This window comes from Myotis davidii, unplaced genomic scaffold (assembly GCF_000327345.1).
Source record: "Myotis davidii unplaced genomic scaffold, ASM32734v1 scaffold6, whole genome shotgun sequence".
In the NCBI taxonomy this organism is placed as follows: Eukaryota; Metazoa; Chordata; class Mammalia; order Chiroptera; family Vespertilionidae; genus Myotis; species Myotis davidii.
In genome coordinates this window covers 9966814-9993502 of record NW_006383011.1, presented here as the reverse complement: position 1 = coordinate 9993502, position 26689 = coordinate 9966814, and the positions used below count along the sequence as shown (strand labels likewise).

The following is a 26689-nucleotide window of genomic DNA, read 5'->3' as shown; positions in this document are numbered from 1 at the left end:
TCCACAGGGTGACGCTCTATCCACTGAGCCAAACCAGCCAGAACAATGCCATAACTTTTAAAAACAGTAATTCTCCAGGCAGTACCCACAGAAAAATTAAATCACAATTTCATGGGTTGGAACCCCTCACCCTCCATTCCCAGGTGAAATTTTAGCGCCTAGATGCTTCCAATGTGCAGCAAAGATTGAGTGAGGACCGTTTTAAAACAAGAACCATTATCAACAATCCCTTATACAAAAGGTCAATCACAGAAATGGAAGTAAACTTTATCTAGGTGATTTAAATTTGTTCAAGTATCTTATATTAGTTTTCCAGTGCTAATGGGTGTTAATTTAAACAAGGCTGACAAATACTAGGTTAAATAAAGCTATCCAGCCTCTGACACCTCAGGTACTAATAAACTAACATATATTAGACTCTCCAAGAAAAGGATACATAGACAGCTTTCACAACCTAATCTTACTAGAGAACAATCCTCCTTTACTTCGCCCTTCGTTCATCTCCTTCCCTCACCTTACATCTGGCATCCAATTGAACAAACCCACTTTACGAAATACAACTTTTAAAACAAAGGTGGTGGACGGGTCAAAACATTGGGCTGTGATGAAATTTTATACTAATGTTTGAAATAAGTTCTACTAAATAGAAGTACCACTATTTTGTCAATGATTTTCAAATAATAGTTGCCTAGAATTAATCCTTTGAGAAATGGATTGTTGCTCAATCTATGGACACTTGAAATATTTTCTAAGAATTAGAATCTTATAGTTAATTGCAATGGAGTAGAACAAATGGGATGATCATACAGAATTTAAAAGGAGAGATGTGCAGAACACATTTTTATTTGTCCAAGCCATCCACCAGAGGAGACCTAGACCAGGCCCAATGATAACCACTGTCTCACATCAGGTCTATTTCATAAGCTTTAATGAACCCTGAAGTTTGGTCATTTCTTCCATCACATTTGAAAGATAGGTTCCTCCCTCACACTGCCTCAAGAAGGTAATAAGCAAGAAGAAGGAAAAGTTTCGTGTGCTAACAATAGTGTCTCTAAAATTTTCAATTTCTGAGAAAGAAGGTTTCAAATAGTAGTTGGTAATTGTGACCCAGAATCTAGAAATGTAGATTATGTGAATTTAAAGGGCACCAAACCTTTAAGAAGACAATGAATTAGAGGAAACTCTTAAATTTTTGTTTAGAAGCTATTACTTTAAATGAACCACAGAGATTGATGCAATGTCTATTTTTCTGAATTAAAAAAAAAATTACAAATGAAGACTAATTGCCACTGTATTTTCTTGAAATTAAGGTGGTTTCCATTTTCCCAGCTATGAATCATTTAAAATCAAAGTAATTCCAATAAAAAGCAGGTTCCTAAAAATTAAAGAAACTGAGTGTTCCACAAATTCATCTGGTAACTGGAGAGATGGAGGTTATTTATTAGTAAACTTGCCACAGATTTAAAATCTGAATACAAGGAAATAAATCAAGGCAAGTCCAACTTTCCTTTACATTGAAAAGGTAAAAACAATGAGAACTTAAAAAAACATTTTTTTGCTTGCTTTTGGGAGAGAAAATATGACTCCTACCATCTTCTGTGGCTAAAAGACACACAGTAATAAAGCTTAAAAAATCACTTTCTTTTCAAAAAAAATGTTCTCTATATAAAGTGAGTGACAATTGCTCAAGGAATTCTCGCTAGAAAGACAATAATGTTAAGTCATTTTTATGAAGAGTCCAAGAGCACTAAGTTTTTTTTATCAGCTTTTTTCAATAAGAGACATTTTGAGCAAGTATCCTGTGTTCTCTAGTCGCCTTATTCAGTGGGAGCAAACAGATGGAATTACTCCTCACACATAACGACATTAAGAAAACGTTCATCTCTGCCTGTGTAGGAATGTACTGTGGTGGTACACCCCACGCAGCAGGAACCACAAGGCTGATGAAGGCAGACCCTTCGTGTATATTATCAGAGTGTGAACTCAGCACCTTTGCATCTGGAGAAAAAGACAGATCCCCTGCCTTATTTTTTGTCCCCGCCAAAAGCAAAGAGTCTTTATTCGAGCTAGCTCGGCTCCCCGACCACACTCACCGATGCCCCTGCCTTATTCTTTTGCCTCAATAGGTTTTGAGACCTAAATATGAAGATCAACAGCATGGTGATTATAAGCGGGAAAGTGGGTTGGGGGAGAAAGAATAGGGCAGGGGTCCTCAAACTACGGCCTGTGGCCACATGCAAATACAAATATTGTATTTGTTCCCGTTTTGTTTTTTTTACTTCAAAATAAGATATGTGCAGTGTGCATAGGAATTTGTTCATAATTTTTTTTTAAACTATAGTCCGGCCCTCCAACGGTCTGAGGGACAGTGAACTGGCCCCATTTAAAAAGTTTGAGGACCCCTGGAATAGGATATAAGGGGGGGATAAACAATAAGGGAAGGACATTTGACTTGGGGTGGTGAACACACAATTCAATATAGAGAGAGTGAATTACAGAAATGTATACCTGAAACCTATATAATTTTATTAACCAATGTCACCCCAATAAAATTCAATGCAAAATTTTTTAAAAAGCAAAGTTCATTCTATGTGCTAATAAATTGAAACAACTATTACTTATTTGGAGGCCTAAAAGAATCGCCTTCTGGGGAAGTCACCAAGCAGCTTTCCTTGAGCTCTGGACTTGCCAAATACTGCTACTCAGGATAAGTCATTCATATAAATTTCTTCTTTTACTTTTTCTTTTCAAAAGTACTGCTAACCCTTAAGGAGAAAAAGTAGTAAACTATAATTTCAATGGAAGTCTTTTTCCCCCAGTATTAAGAAACAAAGAGCCTGGCTGGTGTGGCTCAGTGGTTGAGCACCAACCCAAGAACAAAGAGGTCGATTCCTGGTCATTGATGTTTCTATCTCTCCCCCTCTCCCTTCCTCTCTGAAATCAATAAAGAAAAACCCGTGATCTTTTTAATTTACAGACTGACATCAAAGCACTACTACAAATAAGCACCAAATGCAAGCACTCTATACAAAAGAAGAAAAGGAAAGTAAATTATTACTATCAATCTTATTAGTAACTAAGTGGGGCTCTAAGTCTTATACTGAGAGAGGCATACAGCTGAAAATAAAGTCTATCCATTGGCTTATTAAGGCTAAGATGTTTGTTACAAGCAATTTGGGCATTTAAACCTATTCTGACCAGCCCAGAAATAGTTTCACTGGGCCTAAAGGCCCAAGCATCCTATTGCTGTGATATCCTCGACTTGCATGATAAATTGCAAACCAGTGCATTAATTACTCTTGGAAAAGAAAAATGATGATAGTTACTACCACAGTGCATTTCTACACAGGCTTACTAGTAGATTGGAAACAAGTCTGTCTCTGAAGCAGAGTTGCAAGCAGTAACACAAAACACAATGGCAAGTTCTACATAAAGAAGTGCAAATGTCCCAAGGCCCCAGTGCTAGGGCTCATGTTACATGACTGTTTAGCGGTTTGAGTCAGTCTGAACCTTGGGAGAGTTCACTTGCAAGGTGAGACTGTAACAGCTGCTATGTAGCAAGATCCCAACTCTACAGAAAATCTTTACAATTACCAGCTGAAGATTAGTTGAGGTGTTTCAGAATATTCAAGCTCTTGCAGAATAAACATGCCAAGAAAGAGTCCAAGATAGGAAATAGCTTACGTGTGCATATGAATCACACACAAGCTAAGAAATTTAAAATTTGTGCATATGAATCACACACAAGTCTAAAACAAAATCAAAACAGATTAAGGCACATTTGGCATTAAATCTATTAATCTTTATCCTTACTGTCAAAATTCCCTTTAATTCTTATGGATTCTAAAACTATGAATTTATAACTTTTTTTTTTTAAAGGCAAAGTACTTTTCCTTCATCTCAAATAGCTGATTGGATTCTGAATTCTGATACCCAAGTTTACTATAACATGATTTCATTATGTCTTTATCATTTACCTTAATATAGAAAAATAGAATGACACTCCTAACTCTTTTGATATTAAATTCTGGATATGTCAAAAATGAAAAGCAAATAAACTTACCTTCAGAGAATCAACTAAATCATCAACTAAGAAGAGGCGTCTGAGTTCCTTTATCGTGCAGTTCACATGTCCAAGAGCAGAATTACTGTATTTCTGAACCAACTCCTCGGATATGGCGACATCAGATTCCAAATATGCCCTGGGGAACAAAACACACCATAATTGTCACTGAGGTGATTCTCCCTGGATGTCTGCATCCAGCAATTACATATCTGTAAAAGAAGACATTAATAAAATATCTCACTATAAAATGCCTTCTGTTTCCAAATTAAGCACAATGTAGAAATTCACCAAGCAAGGGGTATTTCATTGATATACGGTGTCAGCTGACGAGCATAGAAAAAAGGATATGTTTTGAAGCCAGACTGATCTAACCTTGAATCGTAAGGTCCGTCACTTACTTGGCAGTGTCACTTCAGAAAATTATTTAGTCTTCCCTTTAAACCGCAGTTTCCTCATTTATAAAATGGGATCCAAAGAGTAAAGTGCTTAGCACAATCACACAAAGTAGTACTCAATAAATGGTAGTCATTTTCATGGATTTGGTTTTTTCTTCAAGTTGACATTATGTGTTTCATCAAGCTTTCCTAACAAAAATCCCATTCATTTCCACATATGGCACTCTCTCAGCCTAATCTTTAGGCAAAATTGCCCCTTATATAAATTCCCAGACTGTGAAAAGCTGTCAAAAGTATAGTGGCAATCCCAGTAAAACATAATAGTTACTGTCCTTTTAGATGCCCTAATCTATACTGAGATGGCTGGACTTATTAACTTAAGAAGACAACTCTAATGGGGAAGGGGAAGTCAAGTCTACAATGCAAGGAATTGCTTCATTAGTTACTATTTCAAAGAAGCTATTTTATCTTGGCAAAGTAGAACCAATCAGAAGTGCCAGGCATTCTTTGAATCTACTGGAAGTAGTCCCTTATTCAGTCCACTTCCCCATGTCAGTGGACACTGGTTATTTATACTAAAAATAACATTCCTCTTTGATAGCTCCTTTTCTCTGTAATTTACCTCTGCAATATGCCCCAAATATGTTTCCTCGTTTCTATATTCACTATGCCATCATGCAAGTTTAATTGCTCATTATTTACAAACTAGAATATTCTATCAATCAGTTGGCCCCATCTGGAATGATACCACCAGGTGACAGAAGCATTGTAGATTGGGAAAACTATGATCAACAAAGGCATTACTAGGATATGTCAAAGCGTGACTGAAGAAGTTGGAAAAACCATCCTATAGGTTTAAACTGGCATGTTGGCTGAATTTACTTCATAATGACAATTATCTATAATAATAAAAGGGTAATATGCTAATTAAACCGGATGTCCTTCCTTCCGGACAAAGCCACAGTGGGTGGGGGCTGGGGTCAAGGTCCTTGCACGAATTTCATGCATCAGGCCTCTAGTGACTTAGAATGATTTAGCCTTTGAGCTAAGAATAAAGGGTTTCTAAGGAAATAAAGACTACAGACAGAAATTACTAGTTTTTCCCCCAAAAGTCTTCTTTAAAATCCAACGATGTATAAAATTTATACTGTAGATAATTTAGAAATTTTGGCTTAATGATGTTTTTATCTATTCCAATATAACTAAGATCATATTCCTTAATGATTTGTGAAATGATATGGCTCTGCCATGTTGAAGCAGCAATTTCAACTTCCTGCACTCCAACTTTTGCTTGTACATATAAGGCCAGACACACAAGAGCCATTCAGTAAATGTTGGATTCTCCCCCAAAACTTATGTAACATCACCATTTGATCAATATGAAGAGAAAGCTGGAGAGAAACAAATCACCAGTCTTTACAATAAACCAAATAATTTAGTAGGTCTCTTCCTGTAAACTGAAAACCAGCCTCCCTCTAACATCAATTGGATAATGTCCTAGGTCCGCGGTCAGCAAACTGCAGCTTGCAAGCCACATGCAGCTCTTTGGCCCCTTGAGTGTGGCTCTTCCACAAAATACCACGTGCGGGCGCACAGGTACAGTGAGATTGAAACTTCGTGGCCCATGCGCAGAAGTCAGTATTTTATGGAAGAGCTGGTATTCTGTGGAAGAGCCACACTCAAGGGGCCAAAGAGCCGCGTGTGGCTCTCGAGCCGCGGTTTGTCAAGCCACAGTTTGCCGACCACTGTCCTAGGTGGTTACAGACTCATTCGTGCCCAAATAGATAGTTGTCTTGCCAACATAGTTTTTAAATGTTTACAACCTATTTGAAAAATTGTCCATATACAAAACAATTAGAGAACATTTTAAAGCCATACTCAGTGCAATAGGAATTAATTCTCAGATCACTGAGAGGCAGGTTAGCTAGGTAGCAAGGTCTTGAAACCAAATACAGAGCCAAATAAAACACATGACAGATTAGGGCATCTGGGGAGCTAAAAAGGCAGCATGAAAATGGACACAAAACCCTAGAAGGGATAAATGAGAGACAAAACAGCGATATCTGGATTTCATCCTATAATGACCAGAAAGCCCCTGTCCCTAAAAATGTGATAAAAATGCTATTTGAGAAAAATTAATCTGACAACATCTGTAAGCGTTAGCGTAACCTGAGGAATAAGAAGCCAGTTTGGTAACAAGTGAAGTCCAGCAAGGGGTAGGCAATTTTTTTCTGTGAAAGGCCTGAGAGTAAGTATTTTAGGCGTTAAATTCCATATGGTCTCTGTCACAACTCCTTAATTCTGTTATTACAGCACGAAAGCAGCTAAATGACTGAGTATGGCTGCCTCTCAATAAAATTTTATTTACAAAAGCTGGCAGCCTATGGCCCATGGCTATAGGCTGCAGTGTATATTTATGAACACCTGGTCTAAACTGGGGTGGGGAGGGGCAATAACAAAATTTAGCTATTTTGTTTACTATGAAATGGAAACAAAGGTAACTTCAAAACTGGATAATAGTAGTGCTACTGATAGAAACTGACAACTCTGTTTAAAAACATGATGAGTTAGTGGTCTTCAGGGGCTAGGTGAGTAGTGACTGCTAATGGATATGAAGTGTCTTTTCAGTGTGATAAAAATGTCTGGAATGAGATGGTGATTCTTGTACAATTCTGTGAATATACTTTAAAAAATCACTGAATTTTATGTGAATTATACCCCAATTTTTAAAAGGCAGTGGAAAAACATGCTAAGCATGAAGTGAGGCAGAAGATCCAAGGTAAGGTTTGTACCATTTAGCAATGAGATACATAATGCTAGCGTGTCTTAGTTCTAACAGTAAGGGAAGCAGATGATGGTTTAGAGACAAGGAGATGCTGAAATAAAGGAGCTCTCCAAAGGATAATACAAAAGTAATGGCTTAAGGAATGAGAAGAAACTAGATAGAAAAGGAATGGTAGAAAAAGACACAGGCATGATGAGAAAACATACCAGGAAAATATAAACATACTATTGGAAAGAAAGGTATTTTTAACATCAGATAGCATAAAATGTAAGCAATAAAGAAAATATAGCTCTCACCAATCCTAACCATGTTAAAAAGATATAGTTTCCATTAAAGTAAAATTAGACAACCAACACCTACTTCTAATAAATATTACTACTAAGTAGGAGAGTTAGGCTAATGACATAGAAACCCAGTTTTTAATACCATGAGCCTATGAAATGACCTCTAGAAAATCTCAAAAGCAGGTGCTTTGGGTACAGCTTTCAGCAAACATTTGCAATCATCTTTAAGCAGTAAAAAAATGCATGCCTGTAACCCTACAGATACATGAATGAAGTCTCAATACAATTGTTTACAGTGTTGCCAAAGTCTGCCTTGCTTTCCAGACATCTCACCTGAATGGGTGGCCTTCATCTGATTTCTGGATAGCCTGGATCACACCCTTGTATATCCTAAAGCTGATAGTCACAGAGAGCAGGGCCAAGGCAATGTAAGCCGTTACGCTCACAATGCTGAATACTGTCAATGAAAGTAGCAGGAATAAGCTGGCACCAAACACCACTCCAGTCTTCTTAATGTCTCTCCAGTACAGGAGGTCGACAACTACAAATTGAAAGAGAAGAAATCGAAATTAGAACATCATTTTAACCACTTACATTTGGCACATTTGTATTTGCTCCACCCCTCCTCTTCACCCCCTTCCCCCCCCAAAAAAAAGGTCTCTAGGGAAAGTCAAAATCTAAAATGTTAAAGATTAACTTCATACACTACGTTGTGTATTAAAATAATACCTGCATCTATTTCTATTTACTATAAAATGTTTCTAATGCAAATCTATGTCCTACATTCTAAATCATTCTGGCTATAAAAGTTTATCAAATCTCCCAAACCCAGCATAGCAGACTTCTAATCCAAAACAACTTTTCTTAGAAATTCATCTTGAGGTTTTCATCTTCATTCAATGCATGATATATATTCAAATAATAAAAGAAAGTCTTAGCATACACTCACAAAAATGAGATACTTCAGTGACACAAAAATATATTTATCTACAGAAAACGACTAATTCAAAAAAATGTTGAGAAACCGAAAGCTCCTAAAAACTACACATATGAGTTTTACAGCTCTGCTTTTAAGAGATTGCTCTTTAAGAAACTTAACAAAATTGTAATGTAATCTGGCTATCGTTAAAACAAAAATGTCCTACGAAGCAAAAGAAAAAAAAAACAACCTTAAGATTACCTGAAAAGCTACTTCCCTCTAGGAGTAGATATGTATATAATGCCACAGAAATTTAGGTGTCAAAGAAAAAAAAAAAGAACTAAACATGTCCCACTGTTATATAACGTTTATTAATAGTAAGGAGTCAAAGCCTAACTTAGCAATTTTGCTCTTGGCCTGTGGCCACAGGGCCACTATGGAGATCAAATATCCATAGGCCTATGGTCTCAAGATGGGGTTATGACAACCCAGGGAGAATTCTGCAGTGTGCCAAGAGCTCCTGAATTCACATGCAAAACACAATTCATCTCTCTCTGCATTGTAAACAGTTGGGGAGGGGGAAGAACACTCTTATAGTAACCTTCAATATCACCACTATTGGTGACTAGTTAAATGCAATATCATCACTATTCCTTACCATCATTAAAATCTACTCAGTAAAACCTGAATTAGGAGATTAAATGACTTTAAGAGTCTCATGCTCTACCAACTGAGCTAGCCGGGCACTTCCAGGAGATTAAATGACTTTAGACTTGAGAGGTATACACAATATATATTAAAGTCTAACCAAATTGCCCAATATAAGAGTTTTTGTCCCAACAGTTTCATTGACTAGATAAGAATTATTTATAGTCAGAATATACTGCCTGCTAGCTTACTAAATATTTAGATCTATACAATAGTTAAAATTCTAACAGTTCATAATTCTGGTGCTTTGGTGTGAGTCAAGTCAGTTTCCCTAACGTTGCTGATACAGGAATAATCATGTATATAGTCCAGCATTATGCAGTGATTAAAGCCTAAAATAAACTTAATTGCATGAAAGTACAGCAAACCCTAACCTACTTCTTCCTTTCCATCTATCATATGGGTTTCTAGAAATAAGGTCTTTTCAATCAGTGAGAGTGCTCTGGTAAACACATAAGCAAGCCCACACATATTGTGTGAAAACAGCTACATGAGAGGGATCAAGCAAACACCCCGAGAGCCTTGGTGACACAAGTCCGGGGTGGCCAAGTGGAGCTGCAAAGGTTAGAGCACTGAGAAGGAAAAGAGGGAAGAACAGCTAAGAGAGATCAGACAACTGGGCCTGAGAGTTGCACATAAGACAATTAATATGACCTACAAAAGAAAGGCCTGAGAGGCAATCTATGCTGTTACAAAGTCACAGAAGGGTTTCAATCCTTTTTTTTATTTTTATTTTGCAAAGGAATTTAAGAGCTTATCAGTGATAATCTGCAAGTATGAAAAAGTATTAGTTTCTAGCAAACAGAACTGCAGCCTTAAAATTAAAGAAGACTTAAATGAAAAGCCATCCCATGTTTATGGATTAGAAAACATTGTTATTAAGATAGTAATGCTATTCAAACTGATCTACACTGTAATCTTTATCAAAATCCTAAGCAGCTTTTTAGCAGAAATTGGCAAGCCAATTGTAGAAATCACCTGGAAATGCAGGGTGTCCAGAATAGCCAAAAAAAATCTTGAAAAAGAACAAATTTGGAGAACACTTCCTTTTTCAAAACTTCCTACAAACCTACAGTAATCAAGACAATGTAGTAGTTGCACAAGGATGGAGAGAGATCAGTGGAATAAATTAAGAGTCCAAAATAAACCCTTACATTTATAATCAACTTGATTTCAACAAGGTGTCAAGACAATTCAATGAGGAAAACAAGTTTCTTTCAACAAATGGTGCTGGAAGAATAAAATTGGACCCTTACCTTACATCATATATAAAAAAATGGATCAAAGACCTAAAAAGCTTAAACTATAAAACTCTTGGAAGAAAAAAAAATAGGTACAAATCTTCATGACTTTGGATGGGAGAATAAAATTCCATCACTGTGAAAAACAGTTTGGCAATTGCTCAAAAAGTTAAAACACAGAGTTACAATATGACCCAGCAATTCCACTTCTAGGAATTTCTACCCAAAAGACTAGAAAACCTATGTCCACACAAAAACTTGTACATGAATGTTTATAGCAGCACTATTCATCATAATCAAAAAGAAGAAACACCCAAATATCCATCAACTGATGAATGGATAAACAAAATATGGTGCCCTGGCCGGTGAGACTCAGTTGGCTGGAGCATCATCCCATGCACCGGAAGGTCATGTTTGATTCCCAGTCAGGGCACATCCCCAAGTGTGGGTTCGATCCCTAGTGGGGCGTGTACAGGAGGCAACTGATTGATGTTTCTCTCTCACATCAATGTTTTTCTCTGTCTCTGTCTCCCTTCCTTTCTCTGAAATGAAAAGGAAAAAAAAAATCCTTGGGTGAGGAATATATATATAGTACATCCACAGAATGAAATATAATTGGGCCAGGAAAAAAAAAAGTGAAGTACTGATACCTACTACAAAAAGTTTGAAAACATTCTGCTAAGTGAAAGAAGCCAGACACCAAAGGTCACATAGTTGTGTAAGTCTGTTTATTATGGCATGGCTAGAGTTGGCAATTCTATAGTGACTGAAAGTAGCTTCGTGGTTGCCAGGAACTGGAAGGAGTGGAGATGGGGAATGACTGCTAAAGGAGGCTGGAGGGATGATGAAAATGTTCTGAAATTAGATAATGGTGATGGTTGCACAATTTTGTGGCCATACTAAAAAGCAACGAATTATATACTTAAAAAAACTAAAAAGTAAACTAAAAAATTTACTTGTTTTAAAATCTGTTTGCTAGGTTTAAACTCTATTAAGAAAGCATGTTGTCTTATCTACCATATCTTGGAGCTGAGTACAAAGCTTGAACCAACTAAACTTTCAAGAAATAGTACTGACTGACTGATTAGAATGAATGCATACTTTATGCCAATTTAAGGCATGCACTAATTCTAATTAATTTATTCAAAAATGCTTCTATGTTTTGGATTTAACATTTGTTTTAAACTATTTTTAGATATCTACATTTACAAAATAACAACTAGCAATGCTTTCAGATAATTTACAGCAAATTTTCTTTTATGGGCTTGTATCTCCTTGTAGATTCTGAAGGACTGATGAGTGCCTTTCATCTTTATATTGTCATTATCTGCTTTAATAATATTTGCTGTCAGAATGGTATGTAAATAGTGGCCAGATTATTCTTAGAAATAAAAACATTTTAATTAAAGACTATAATATTTTCAAATTAAAATAATGGACATCTTTAAATAAAGAAACTGGTGGGTCACTAAAATGCTAATTTTGGGATTCTCTGTAATCCCTTTACTAGTTCTGTTTATGAATGAAGAGTTTAATGGCCTCTTTATTCTTGAGAAACCAAAATTAAGATACAGGGCTTGTAAAAGGATAGCATAACCTTTCATGGTTCCTCAGGTCTCCTGTACTGCAGAATAAGCATTAATCACGCACAGTAACCTAATGCTACTTTACTTTTATATAAAATGCTCATGAAATATACTTTTAAAGATCTAAGATTAATTTAGCAATAGTCCTTCCTCTTAACAGCTGTGGGCAATACTTATGAATTACTAAAATAATGCTGAGCAATTAAATTTTTGTCATTTAGAAAAAAAGTGATTGTCTACTCATTTTCAAAATGTGAATAATATTTTTGTGATGTGCCATGCACAGAGCTGTACCAATCTTTTTTTTAAAATATATTTTATTGATTTTTTTACAGAGAGGAAGGGAGAGGGATAGAGAGTTAGAAACACTGATAAGAGAGAAGCATCGATCAGCTGCCTCCTGCACACCTCCTACTGGGGATCTGCCTGCAACCAAGGTACATGCCCTTGACTGGAATTGAACCTGGGACCCTTGAGTCCGCAGGCAGACGCTCTATCCACTGAGCCAAACCGGTTAGGGCTGTACCATCTTTTACCAACTAAAATTTTAATTTAAAATAATTGAGTGCACTACAATCCTTCCTTCAAAATAAAAACTTCTGGCCCAGCAAAGAGTTAGAAAAGTTGTCTACATCTGGTAATCATAAACTATCATCTGTCATAGCTAAAAATAGTGCTAGTACATGCAGAAGTCATCCAATTACATTTTGCCTCAAATCAAATTCTTACTGAATCTCTTTCCTTGAATAGCCTGAAGTCAGGTTTCAACTTTAAAATCTTTTGTCTATTGGGAGAAAAAGATGAACTAGTTGGTCACAATAATACTGGGAAGGAATGATTCTAGGAAAATACCTACCTCTTAAACAAAAGCAAATATTACGTTCTCTTTAACAGAGTGAGGTGAACAATGAGTAAGGCAGTTAAATAGGAAAATTAATAAACAAATATTAAAATTAGAATATTAAAATGTTAGTTGCTATTTTTCACAATCATAATCTTAATAATAAATAATTATGTATTAATTAGAAATCACAATCCTTAATCAAATTCTTCTCAACTGCTAAGAAAAGTGACAAAAATTCAGAGTCAATCATTTAGCACTATATAGTAAGCTTTTACTTCCACATAGTAAGCATTCACTTGGCTAATAAATAACAGGTGACGGTCCAGAAAAAGATCTGTGCAGAGTGGGAGCTTAACTCTTTCTTCCATTTCCACCAGCATGCCCGATTAGATGGCTGAACTTAGTTTTCCCCGTGTGTAAAATTAGGAAAATGATAACCTCCTAACAAGTTAGTTTAAACTGAAAGGAGATGTCATTATGTGGAAATAAAGGTGATATTTCAAGAGATAAAGTCAAGCAGGGCAATCGAATATTAAATGCAATGCTTAACTAAGCTCTGATTTTATTTTTTTTTTAAGGTGAATTCAACCTTCTCTGAAAGGACTGCTAACTTGGTTTTAGTTAGCAAGTTTCAGATAGATGGATACCTAGTATTGCTACAAAGTACCTTAATCAAATACCTGGCAAACCAGCATCTCTCCTGGCTTTCTTTTCTTCCTGTAACTAGAGTTTTTGAAAGATACACACACAATTTCAGATCCTTGTCTCTTTCATCACGAAATCTTTCCTGCCTTAATTCTGACAACATTACAGTATATTTACATAGTTGCACAAGGATCTTTATATTTACAAAGGAAAAATTTCAACCACCACACATCTAAAATTGCTAAGTTAGGCTTTGACTCCTTACTATTAATAAACGTTATATAACAGTGGGACATGTTTAGTTCTTTTTTTTCTTTGACACCTAAATTTTTGTGGCATTATATACATATCTACTCCTACATCTAAGGAAAAAACATTTTATGTAAAACTAGCATAAATTCTATACTTGAGTTTTCTATAATAATTTAGTAATCCCCTATTCTGAGCAAGGAACTGTGCAAGTACTTTGTATGCATTACCATAAATCACAACAACTCTATAAAGTATTTATTATCTGCTATACATGAGGCAACTGGGGCTTAGAAGTATTATTAAATAAACTGTGCAGGCTTACAGATTGGAATTCAGTCTGATCATGAAGGTCTCATTTTTTCCATCATACCACATTTTGTATTTAAAAGTATCTGTCAGTACTTAAGTTTGCTTTTTATCCTACCTGAGGATCCAAATAGTATTTCAATATCAATTGGAGAAGCAATTTACTAACATCGTGAGCAGAGTTATATACATGAGCAAAGTTATATACATATACAATTCCAGTAATATAGGTTCAATGATAATAAATCATGTTCTGTTTAAATTGCAAAATGATTCCTAGAAGCTATGTAAATGGTCTCACTTTGAAAATAAAAATTGGGCCAAACCGTTTGGCTCAGTGGATGGAGCATCGACCTGCGGACTGAGAGGTCCCGAGTTCGATTCCGGTCAAGGGCACGTACCTTGGTTGCAGGCACATTCCCAGTGGGAGGTGTGCAGGAGGCAGCTGATCGATGTTTCTCTCTCATCGATGTTTCTAGCTCTCTATCCCTCTCCCTTCCTCTCTGTAAAAAATCAATAAAATATATTAAAAAAAAAAGAAAAATTGGAAACTATATCCAGATAAAACAACACAAATCAACCACAATGCAAAATTGAAAATCTTTCTAATAATGCAGGATTTTATGAATGTAATATTATGAGTGATATTGGAGAATTACTCCAAAAAAGATCCAATAGGCACTTCAACCAGAACATCTGACCTCAAAAGATTAAGAGAAGCCACTAAGAAAGTTAATAAAACCCTTGAACACTTTCTGTAAAGGGACATCCTATATGATCCACCGAGAAATTCAACCATGAAGTAAAAGATGCCATTTTGTACTACCAAATAATTCTGTGGTAAAAATTACACACACTACAAGCCCCAAAACTTGATTTATCCTCACTTCATTCTAAGAACTTATCTACAGCTGTGATTACACCCTGTTTCATTAAGAATAAACTAAAACTTGTTTTCATAGCTGTTGGTTTTGTTTCAAGGTAAGTCTTTATCAAATCCTTTATTAGCTATGAAATGAGTTTGTTTCAAGTAGTCTTTTTTACCCTACACTGTCTTTAAGTAGAAAATGTTTCAATACATGACATAACGGTAAAAACTACCTGTGGTTTTTAGTTGCTTCTCTGACGTAGAAAACTGTGAAGTTACCACACATGCCTCATTTATAAGTTAATTAAATTCACCAATATACTAAATTCATATAGTTTTCAATACCTCCTTTAATCCTATTGATTCTATTTCCAGCTTTATTATTAAGAGGACAAAAAAAATTACAACAAAAAATAATTCTAACCTCCCAATTCCAATCTCAAACCATAATTTTCCCTGCACAGGAAAATTCATATATGTAGCAAATTCCACTTTCTTTAAGGTAAAGCTAAATAAATATGCTCTCTCTAAGCACATTATTTACACATATTTTGAGCCAATGGTTCTCCCTACCTGCACAGACTTTAACAATCTTCAGTTGTGAAGGATGTCACAGTAAGGACTCTTCTTATACAAAATCTGTATTTCTGATAAATTTTGATAAGCATGTGGTTGTTTATTTTAAATTACTAGAATTGAGCCAAGACTCAGACAAATGAATGCCTAAAATTAGAGTACACATTGGTTCAATGCATAACATACTATGGTGTAATTTTACTTCTTGTTGGCATCCAAGCATTACAAGAAATGGGCACCAGACCTTGCTCAAAATCCTATTTTCTACTAATAGAAATTAAATAGAAAACATTGTTCTGTAACTCTAGAAACTTGACAAGCTTAATAAACTGGAAGGGAGGGGGACTCAAAGCAAATTACTAACACAAAAAAAGAATGAACTTCATTACTAGGGAAACTAATTTGTTATATTAATACTTCTATAACTTTATACACCTGTTGTACACACTCAAAAGTAAATGCTCACAGAGTAAATGGCTAATAGTACAGATAAACAAGGTAATATCTCTCTTTATATCATTGACCAGAATAATCTAAATTATTTTAGATTAAAAATACACAAATAAGTGTATATAACAAAGAACAGCTATAATTCCTTTCATTTTTATGGAAAGTCAGAATTTTAGCAAATCTATAGTCTAAGAGTAGAAATTCCTATATTTCCCTCATTGTCAAATTCTTAACAATAGATTTGCGGGGATATCATTCATATTCGATATTTTTTAATCTTTCACTTACTCTGAGCTCTTTAAGTAAATGCTGCATAGTACAATATAGTGATGATAGAGTATTTAAGGAGAGACAATAGTATTTCAGTGTCTATCAACACCTTACATAAATGCAGAAGAGGTGATTGGATTAAAATGTGAAAGCCATGAAGTAGATTTAAATAGATATATTTACACAGTTTATAATGCCCACCCCCACCCCGCATATAGACACAACACACCAAGTAACGTAAGTCGGCATTATCCATGGTAACACAGAGAAATAAAATGTGGTCTCAGAATACTGCTCCAAAGATGCAAAGAGGAGCACTGGCTAAATTAAATGTAGTAACATACTTTAGCCTAAATTCTAGCAAGAGGTGGAATTAACTCAATAAATAAAAAGGTGATGTAGGGGATACCTACAGACCAGAATAAGAATTCTATTCACCACTTAAATATTTTTCCTACATTCAAGCATGTAACCCAATCCCTAAGGACGAAGAGAAATTATACTCCTGGCCCACAGGGTTCCCACTAGGCTTAACCTTTTGACAACACTAAACAACTAACACCTACCTTCTTTTATGGCTCGTGTAATAGACTACTGCCTCTTTTATTGTAGAGTGAAGATCATACAAAAAGAAATATATACCATGCTCAATAAGATGCCACAACTATTAATGAATAAAATATCAAAACATGGGTCATTAGCTTTTATCTTCAGTTGTTCAAGTACAAATATAAATTGTAAAATAAAAACAACAGCCCTGTGCCACAAGCTATGTGGTCCTGAACAAATAATCTCTCTAGTTTTCTTGGGTTCCTTACCTATGAAATGAGAACGTTAGAAAAAAAAATGACTTGTCTGCAGGTATAATCTAAAACTCCTGGATTTATAAAAGTTGCTTAATTTACTTAACTGTTCCTTTAAGAAGGGGTAAAGTAGGAAATCCCTTTCCTTATTTCTCCCACTTGAAAAAACATTTTTAAAAATTTTCCAAGAATGCACGAACAGAGTTCAAGGCCAGGAGTAAACCTGGCTGAACATCAGAGCTCTCAGCCTCTTACTTGATTGAGAAGCTGTGCAGAGTCAACAAGGAGACCTACTGTTGAAGCCACTGTTCCTGCCTTCAAGGAATTTGCAGGCTAAACAAGAGCCAAGATATACATACAAATAACTCTAATAAAAGCTGCAGCCCAGCCTGCTGGCATGACTCAGTAAGTCGAGCGTGGACCTATGAATCAGGAGGTCACAGTTCGATTCCCGGTCAGGGCACGTGCCCAGGTTGTGGGCTCCATCCCTAATGTGGGGCGTGCAGGAGGCAGCCAAACAATGATTCTCTCTCATCATTGAGGTTTCTATCTCTCCCTATCCCTTCCTCTCTAAAATCAATAAATATATATATATATATTTTAAAAAGCTACAAAATGAAAACCAAGAGATGGGAGTTCTGAGGAACACTAGGTTACCTCCATCTGAGAGGATCAGTGAACACCTCAGGGAGGACTGGGCTCTTGATAAGCACAACTTGGACAAAATGAAACGGGGCAAAAAGGCATTCTACACAGAGAAAAAAACACAAGCAAATGCAAAGAACAGGCATGTTTAGGGAACAAGTCTTTCCGTGTGGATGGAGACAAATAATGGGGTAAGGGATTATAAAAGGTGGGACTAGAACAAGCATGTCAAACCCACGGCCCACAGACCGCATGCCTCGTTTTATTTGGCCCGTGTTAGCCTTTGCGTTTGACATGTTTGCACTAAACCATGGAATGCCTTATAAAAGTCCAAGATAGACGATATAAGCTTTGATTGAAAAGTAAAGAAAAGCCCCTTGAGTGCTATAATCAGAGGAACATTCTTGGAACATTAACTAGGATTTAGTGGAAAAACCAGTTGGGAGTCCTGGTGAGGAAACAGAGTACCCAGACTTGGGTAAATAACACCAAGAGGCCATTTCCACCATTGCTCTCACTACTTATCCATATAGGGAAAAACATGTACAAATTTACTTTTTAAATGTAAACCTGGTTCTCATCAAGCAATACACTTAAAAACTGACAAAAACAGCTCTCTCAGAAAGAGTTAAAATCATCAGAAATGCAGAGTTAGTATTTAATCTTGGCCAAGGTTTCAGGACACTCCCATAGATTGCTCAAAGTAATTTGTACAATCTTGCTGGAGGGTAGTTTTGCAACAAATGCCTAAATATTATAACCCCGCAATTTAGAAATAATCATGAATAAAAACCAAGATTTATATTCAATTATATTCATTTTAATATAGTTCATACTTGAATATTTAACTGTATGGGATTAGTAGTACATACTTAGAATACTACAAGCATTAAAACAATGTGGACTATCCTTTAAATGAAAGGAATTTCCCCCATTTAGTGGGGGGAAATGATTACAGAACAAAATGTACCATATTACCCTCCCAACACAAAACCACTCCGTGTGAAGGGACGAATGCTTAAACAATAGGCTTCAACTAAGTTTAGAATGGAAAATACAGGGTCTTTCTCTAATCAATAGGTCTCTCAATTGGTTAACACCGAAGTTCCCTTCTCGGGCATTTTTTTGGGGGGGTGGGCATTCCCAGGGGTTAGGAAGGCATTTATTTCAAGCAGCAAGACCCCTGCCCCTCTACCTGAATGTCAGTGTATGTGTACACCTATACCCATATAGTCAGTAACTTTAAACTTTCGAAGAAATGGAAAGTGGCTTATCAAAAGCAAAAATCAGGAAGCCCAACAACCACCTTTGCAAGGAAGTATGCTCCAGAAATGGTTCAAAGCTACCGTATCTTAAGGCACAGTCAAACTGAATTCTAATTCTAGAAACTTTTCTATCCCCACCCTACAAAATTTCCCTCAAAGGTCATACCGATAGCATGTTAAAAGCCAAATTCAAGAAGCACTACTAATAATGGACAGCGGTGCACATATTCCTAAAATTCCAGAGTCCGCACCATTTCTCAGTCTTTATATTAAAGTTTCTCTGAATTTAACCACTCACTCCTTCTTAAAAACTCTCTCCTCCTTACAACACTATCCCGCTTCTTTTACTGCCCTGACTACAACTTCCTGATCTTTCCTGGTGCTTCACACCCACACAGTGTTGGTTTTAGGTTTTCCTTCATTAATCCTCAGCTCTTTCTTTGCAAACACAGTAGTCCAGTCTTATCCATGGCCTGGAAATAGTAAATGGAAAATCCAAAACCTAAGCAGTAAGTTTAAAATTGAACACCATTCTGAGTAGCGTGATGAAATCTCATGCTGTTCCACTCCCACCTGCTCAGGACAGGAATCATCCCTTTGTCCAGCGTATCCACGTTGCATACGCCTCCAACCCTTTAGTCACTTAGTAGCCGTCCTAGTTATCAGATCAACTGTGGATTCTTAGTTCAAGTAACCCTCATATTACTTAATAATGTCCCCAAAGTATAAGAGTATTGGTGCCGGCAATGCAGATGTGCCAAAGAGAAAGCCGTAAAGTGCTTCCTTTAAGTGAAAAAGTAAAAAATTTTCAACTTAATAAGAAAAATATCATATGCTGAGATTGCTAAGATCAATGGTAAGACCGAATCTTCCATCTGTGAAATTGTAAAAAAAGTAATAATAAATTTGGGCTAGTTTTGTTGTCACACCTCAAATGCAAAAGTTATGACCACAGTGAGTGATAAGTGGTCAGTTAAGATAGAAAAGGCATTACATTTCTGTGTGGAAGACATGAAGAGCACACGTGTTTCGACTGACAGCAATGTGTTGTGCCAGAAAGCACTGAGCCTATACAAGGACTTCAGCAAGAGATCCCCTAAAACGAGTGACCATATTTACATAACTTTCATTACTGTATATTGTTATAATTGTTTTATATTATTAGATACTGCTGTTAATCTCCTACTGTGCCTAATTTATAAATAAAACTTTATCATAGGTATGTATAGGGAAAAACATCATACTCCAAAGGCTTGGTACGATCCTCAGTTTCAGGCATTCATGGGGTCTTGGAATGTATTCCCACAGATAAATGGGTACTACTATCCTCATTTGTCTCACTTTGTATTCAATTCCCAATTCTTTAACATGAAAGCTGTCATGTCTCTGAGCTTCAGAGATATTCTATCATTGCTTAATATTTGAAGTTTCTAAAACCAACTTGGCATTATTCCTACCTACTTAAGCTCTATTTCTACAAATACTAATGCCCTAGCATTGCCAATGTTTTGCTGTGACTGAAATTTCATGTTGCCCTTTGAGCGCCTTCTTCACCCTCGTCCCACAAATCTATGTCAAATGTCAAGTATTCCTTCTTTCTCAAATCTGTCACTTCCATTTTATTCCTATTTCAGGCCAAGCTCAGGCACTATGTGCCTTAAATTCGGGTACATAGAGTCATCCTCACTGTTCTGAGTTCTTCTCCAAGTTATTTCACATAGCACCCCAAACCAGTCTTTCAAACTTACCATATCTTATTACTCTCTACTTTAAAACTTCCAAAGGCTCTTTATTCCCTTTATGGTAAAGTCCAAAACCCAATGTCTTCTGCAATCTGGCACACAGTATCTTTATAGGACCACAGAACATCAAGACTGGAAGCCTAGAAATCATACACCTAAGGAAACTAAGACCCAAAGGGGTAAGTGTCTTACTCTGGCCAAAATCAAAACATACCAGAACAAAAACTTGAAAGCCTAGATTGATGTTTCCTAAATTTGTAATTCATCATTATAACATGAATTAGATCAGGATACATAATATGAAGACTGCCAGGCCTTTCACCTGTAAATTCTGATTTGGTAGATCTGAGTATGATCACAGGAATCTGAATTTTTAAGCACCACGTGATTCTTATATTCAGAGAAGTCTGAGGAAACCTGACCTAGATCTTGCAACTCTTCTATTTAATCACATTAATCTTATTTTTCAACTATTGTCCTGTAAATATTCTGTCCTACTCAGAAAGTTCTATATAGTGTCTCAGTTTATACCATGCTTAGTGGTTATATCATTCATTCTTCCACACCACCCAAACCCCACAACTACCCATTCCTTATTTTAAGTTCTTCGAAATCTTTCGACTGTCTTAATCAATGCTTTCCATATAACCTCAATAATCAAGTACTATGTAGATTCCAATTTTTTAAGTATCCTAAGAATAATAGAATATCCAAGATGAAATATATGTTAAAAATACAAATTATTAGTATTGGTCTGGGCCTGAAAGATAACATGTCTTAAAAACTAGTTCATCAGTGGGGAAAAAACCAAAACAAAAACCCCAAATGATTTTAAACCCTGAAATCAGAGTACCTCTCACTTGTTATACTACTGTATTTCCATTAGATGACTAGATGTGCTTAAGGGGATGGGACAGTAGAAAAAATGGGCCTAAATATATATTTTTAAATATATCTAGAATCTAGTTCTTTCTTCTACTGTCACACACTTTCCATAAAACTCAATCCATGTCAGCCTCAGCTTTTCACTGATTTCCATTGAAGTCATAACCTATAATCTACAACATTAAAATTAACTGCTGATAAAGAAAATACTAAAATATAACTTCACCAATGAATCTGAAATAGGTAAAGTTAGTCTTACCAAGTAAAAAAGCCACAGACAAGGACTAAAAAATATTAGGCCATTACACTTACATACAAAGTGAGGCTCCCTAGAGACATTTGAGTAAATTTGATTTTATATTTAGTGCCTAAAAATTTATGGTATAATATGGACTAAACTAGATCTTAATTTTTCCTGTCAAAAAATATCTCTAAATTAGTTCAGCAAATAAAGAATTTATGTTATTAAATGTTCTAAGATTTAAATGATTAATATAGAGCTTTATTAGTTGCAGAGTAGGCCCTGATGTGACTTTTCACCCATTTTTAAATCCTGTATTTAATGCATTATCACTACTATATTTACTTAGCAAAAACTAGTGTATCGATTCATATTTTACTTTGTAATGCTAATGGTCAGAATGATGAAAAAATTATTTTCTTTATTAAACTCACATGTAAAGAAACCATAAAGGTAAAAATCCAAAGCTGTATTGTTTTCTAATCTTTAAATTGTATCTCAATATGAATGTAATCTTAAACTCACCTTTCCCCCACATTTCCTTATTAAACAGATTTTTAAAAAGAGATTGTGAGGGTTATTATAATTAGCTCCACATATTGCTTTTGGAAACATTATTACTAATCCTGCTAGCAATTCTACTGTAGAAGGATATATTTTCTAAAAATTATAAAACTTTAATGTGGCCAGAAAAAAACTACTGTGTGGAAAGTCTATTAGGACTACTTAAAAGCTCTACTAATTTTTAAGATAATTTATTATAAGTGGTCACACACACACAATCTACCACGTTCTTTTTGTGAAAATGGTACATTTAATCATCTACATAATACTTTTTAAATATTCATTACAGTCAACATTTCACCACTTATGGGCTTAAATTCTTACACAATGATCCACTGAGATTTGAAAGGATCTAGGCTTTCAAGGGGGAGGAAAGAGGATCAAGATCGATGATTGGTTATTACAAGGACAAAGGTTAGTGACTTAAATATAGACGTGCATTACAAATTGTTGTGTACACATTTTAAAGATTTCAAGATACGCAAAACTGTAATCTAATTAAAAGGAGGCTGGTAATCATTTTAAATGCTCAGTAAGATTCCCACAGAAGAAAACAGGCTTATTGCAAGCAAACACAGTATCTTGCTACCTATAAACCTTCAGATAGGATTTCAACTATACCAACTCAGCTTTAAAAATACTTGGTCACAGAAAATACGTCATTATGGAATACAAAAATAGCTATGTAGATCTATCAGGCCAAAGTGACCAACAGATGAAATGTGTTAAAAGCATGCTGCTTAAAATGTGCAGGATTAAACAGAACCTAATCAAAGACAGGACTATGAAGACTAAACCAAACGCCAGTGAAACAGAACAGCATGCCGTTTTCTCATACACAACCAAATGTAAAAAACACATTTGTGAAATAGCTGTTTTAAATCTTGACTCTTAAACCTTTCACAGGTTTCACTTTCAATCCAAAATATATCTAAACGGTAAAGCTCATTCTTAGCAATATATTACTAGTCACATAAAAAAAAAACCACAACTGAATAGAAGATTAAAAAGCAGATATACCCTTGTCCTTCCAATTTTTCTTCTGGCCATCCATCTCGTCACGATCTGCCCTCCAAATACAATGATCAATTATGCATACCAACAGGAACGCTGTAACTGGAAAAGTCTACCCCTGAGACATGAAATACCCGTTTCCTCAACCGAAGGCTGCAGTCTCCTCTGCTGCACAACTGCAGCAGGGCTGGAGTCACCTGACGCCTGCTGGGTGTGGAGCGGTCTGACGCAGTGCAATCTGTAACTAGGCTACTAATACTCAGGCACTACTGCCTCCTTTCTGTGTATTGTTCTCGTCTTTTGCTTGTTGCTCACACCAAAAGGAGCTACTTTTGCAAGGGGGAGGAGGGGCAGCCTAACAAAAGAAAGAAAAGAGGGCTGGTTTTTTTTTTTTGGCATTTAACCAATAAATGTATTTGAAGTACACTTAAGGCCATGTAGAGTTTTTTTGTTTTGTTTTAAATTATATTGCTGCTTTTCAGTTTCATTTAAAACTCTAAAATCAGTGGTTACCTGTTAAGAAAAAAAACAACATGGACTGACTGCAAAGCTTATTCATAAAAACACATTATTTGCTGCATAATAATTTTAATGGCTCAATAAGATTTCTATTTGTAAGATTAAAAAGCAGATAGGCCCTAGTCCTTCAAATATTTCTTCTGATCGTCCACCTAGTCATGATCTGCCCTCCAGATGCAATTATCAATTTTGCACATTGACAGGAAAGTTGAAATAAGCTTTTATCTCACGGGTAAGAGCTTATATTTCAAGCCTGGGAAATGCTAAGTCTCTTTTTTACGTTCTCCTAAGATTAAGGCTTAAAGCATTCAGCATTTGCACCCTTATGAGGGTATAAGTAGAGAATCATAAAGTTTTTATGTTTATTTAATATATGCTACTCAATAGAAAAAAGATTTTATTCAATTTCAACAATCTCATCTTTCTAATGCAATGGTACTTTTCATTCTTCTCCAATTAAGAAAACTCAGGGAGTTACAAATCTATCCTTATTCTGAATTTATCACCTGTTCCAACTCAATCTTTCAATGAATATCTATTGGCTTGAGGAGAAATATTTGTGTGTTAATTATATCATTTGCCTTGAGAAAATATGAGACTAAACTAAAATTTTACTGATAAATACATAAAAATAAATCTATGTACAGAATTTCTAAAATTTTTGTTCAACTTTATAAAATTGTCATTAATTCCAGAGCAGAATATTAGTCTTTACTAATGTCCCATAACTGCTCAACAGATGCTACCATCTGACTAAGCAGAAGAGACGATAATGACAAAATCAGCTGAAATATTTTAAAATGCCTGATGAAGTATAAGATATGTAGCCTATGTACAAAAATACATATTTCACAGGACTATGCAGCTACCCTCAAATAGTTATAATGTTTCCTGGAATTTTCTATAAAACTGTGTGGGCTGCAAAACCCTCCAAAATCCTTAATATCAGAAGAGCCTGAATATCGATGATTCCGTTCTTTACCTTATCTGCCTAACTGCAAACATAAAGCAAAGCTATTTTTAAAAAGAACCCAGTATTCTCAGCTTAAGAGTGAATATTTAACTTTAAACTATTCACTGGACCCTTGAGTAATATATTTGAGAACCCTGTCACCAAGTCAGAGCATAGCTGAAAATATCCCAAACTATTCAGTAAGTACCTATTATTTCCTAATGAGTCCCATAGAACTGAAGCCCAATAAATATTTTAGCCTTAGAATAAGGCATTTAAAAATGGCACCCAAAGAGGTTCTTTTTTAAATATATTTTTATTGATTTCAGAGAGGAAGGGAGAGGGAGATAGAAACATCAATGATGAGAGAATCAATCATTGATCGGCTGCCTCCTGCACACCCCCACAGGGGATCAAGCCCACAACCCAGGCAAGTGCCCTTGACTGGAATCGAACCTGCGACTCATCAGTCTGCAGGCCGACATTCCATCCACTGACCCAAACCGGCTAGGGCACCCAAAGAGTTTTTAAGTCAGAGATTACTACACAAACAGGAGAGGGGGGTGGAAAGCTTTAAGATATGAGTACTTACCATTCACATCTTCTGGTATTTAACTTGGTTTGATACCGGAATCAAACCTGGGACCCTTCAGTCTGCAGGCCGACGCTCTATCCACTGAGCCAAACCGGTGAGGGCTGGTTTGGTAATTTTAAAAAATAGTCCAAGAAGGCAAGAATGTATAATAATATCCATTCATCTAAACATTAAATATACCTAACAACTCCCTGGCAGATTAAAAAGGCAAAACAGGAGCCCTGGAAATTCAACCTTGCATAGTGATATCTAATTCTTCAGTTTATATGGGCTTTGCAATTTATTAAGCTTACAGCAAAACTAGTTCATATAAATCAACTGACATTCTGCCCATTTCTTTCTTGGAAAAGTTTTAAAACTAGAGTTCCTTTAAGTTTGGTAAACTAAGCAAGAATATGCTTAAATTTGAAATTTTGATGAGACAAAAAAATGTGTTAAAATATAAAGCTATATGGCTATGCTTATTGTGAGGATCAAATGAATTAGTATTATGCAAAATGCCTTATGACAGGTGCCTGACAAAAAGTAGACCCTATGTAAGTGCTAGCTATTTATGATTAGTATTATGCTAAAAATAACAGACAAACTACAAGGGACAAGACCCTTAAAACACATCTAAGAAAGCACATATATTAAGCCATCCGATTCTAGGCAATAACCAATACCTTTCAAATCCGAAGTACCTATACACACAAATTATTGTCCTTTGCTATTATTTTCCAGCTGAGAAAATTTTATATACGAATAGTTTATAGGTCCTATTTCACATTAAATCCCAACTTACAGGCAAATAAAGGACATAAATTTGTTTTTTAAAAAAACAACATCGTTTATTTTGCCTTCATATATTTAACAAATAAAAAAAATTTCAATGATAATTTTTGAAGAGAGCAGACACATCCCAACAGCATTTTGATTATTTGGGACAGGAACTTATTTCCTCTTAAAAGGAGGATTCCAAAGGAGAGGACAACAGAAAAGTGCTTTACTCATATTGCAAGTAAATAAATTCTAAATTGTTTAAATTCTAAGTTCTACTGCATATTATTGGGAAGGGGGAGGGGAGGAGATAGTCTCCTTTTCCTGAAATCAAAATCAGCCTTACACAAAACTTTTTAAATAAACTGTTCAAAGTTCATTTTGGCAACTTCCAACTCCTCAAAGTCCATATCCCAAGTACCTCTCCCAAGCATGACAAAAACTAGTAAGGAAAATGTCCCCAAGCATACCCCTAACTCCTAACCATGCCTTAAAATTTCCTATATCCTT

At 35.6% G+C, this 26689-nt stretch overlaps 1 protein-coding gene across 2 annotated transcripts in view; it reads right to left on the bottom strand.

Moving 5' to 3' along the window:
- RTN4 (reticulon 4) overlaps positions 1-26689 on the bottom strand; it is a 38798-nt gene that overhangs the window by 5671 nt on the left and 6438 nt on the right. The window contains exons 1-3 of one of the 2 annotated variants that reach the window (XM_006778593.1): positions 23361-23618; positions 7864-8071; positions 4064-4202 (exon numbers count right to left, since the gene is read on the bottom strand). In XM_006778593.1, coding sequence (XP_006778656.1) covers positions 4064-4202; positions 7864-8071; positions 23361-23394 — 381 coding nt within the window. In that variant the 5' untranslated portion in view covers positions 23395-23618. Of the gene's footprint in view, positions 1-4063; positions 4203-7863; positions 8072-23360; positions 23619-26689 lie in introns of those variants that run through there. The other variant, XM_006778592.2, reaches the window with a different exon arrangement.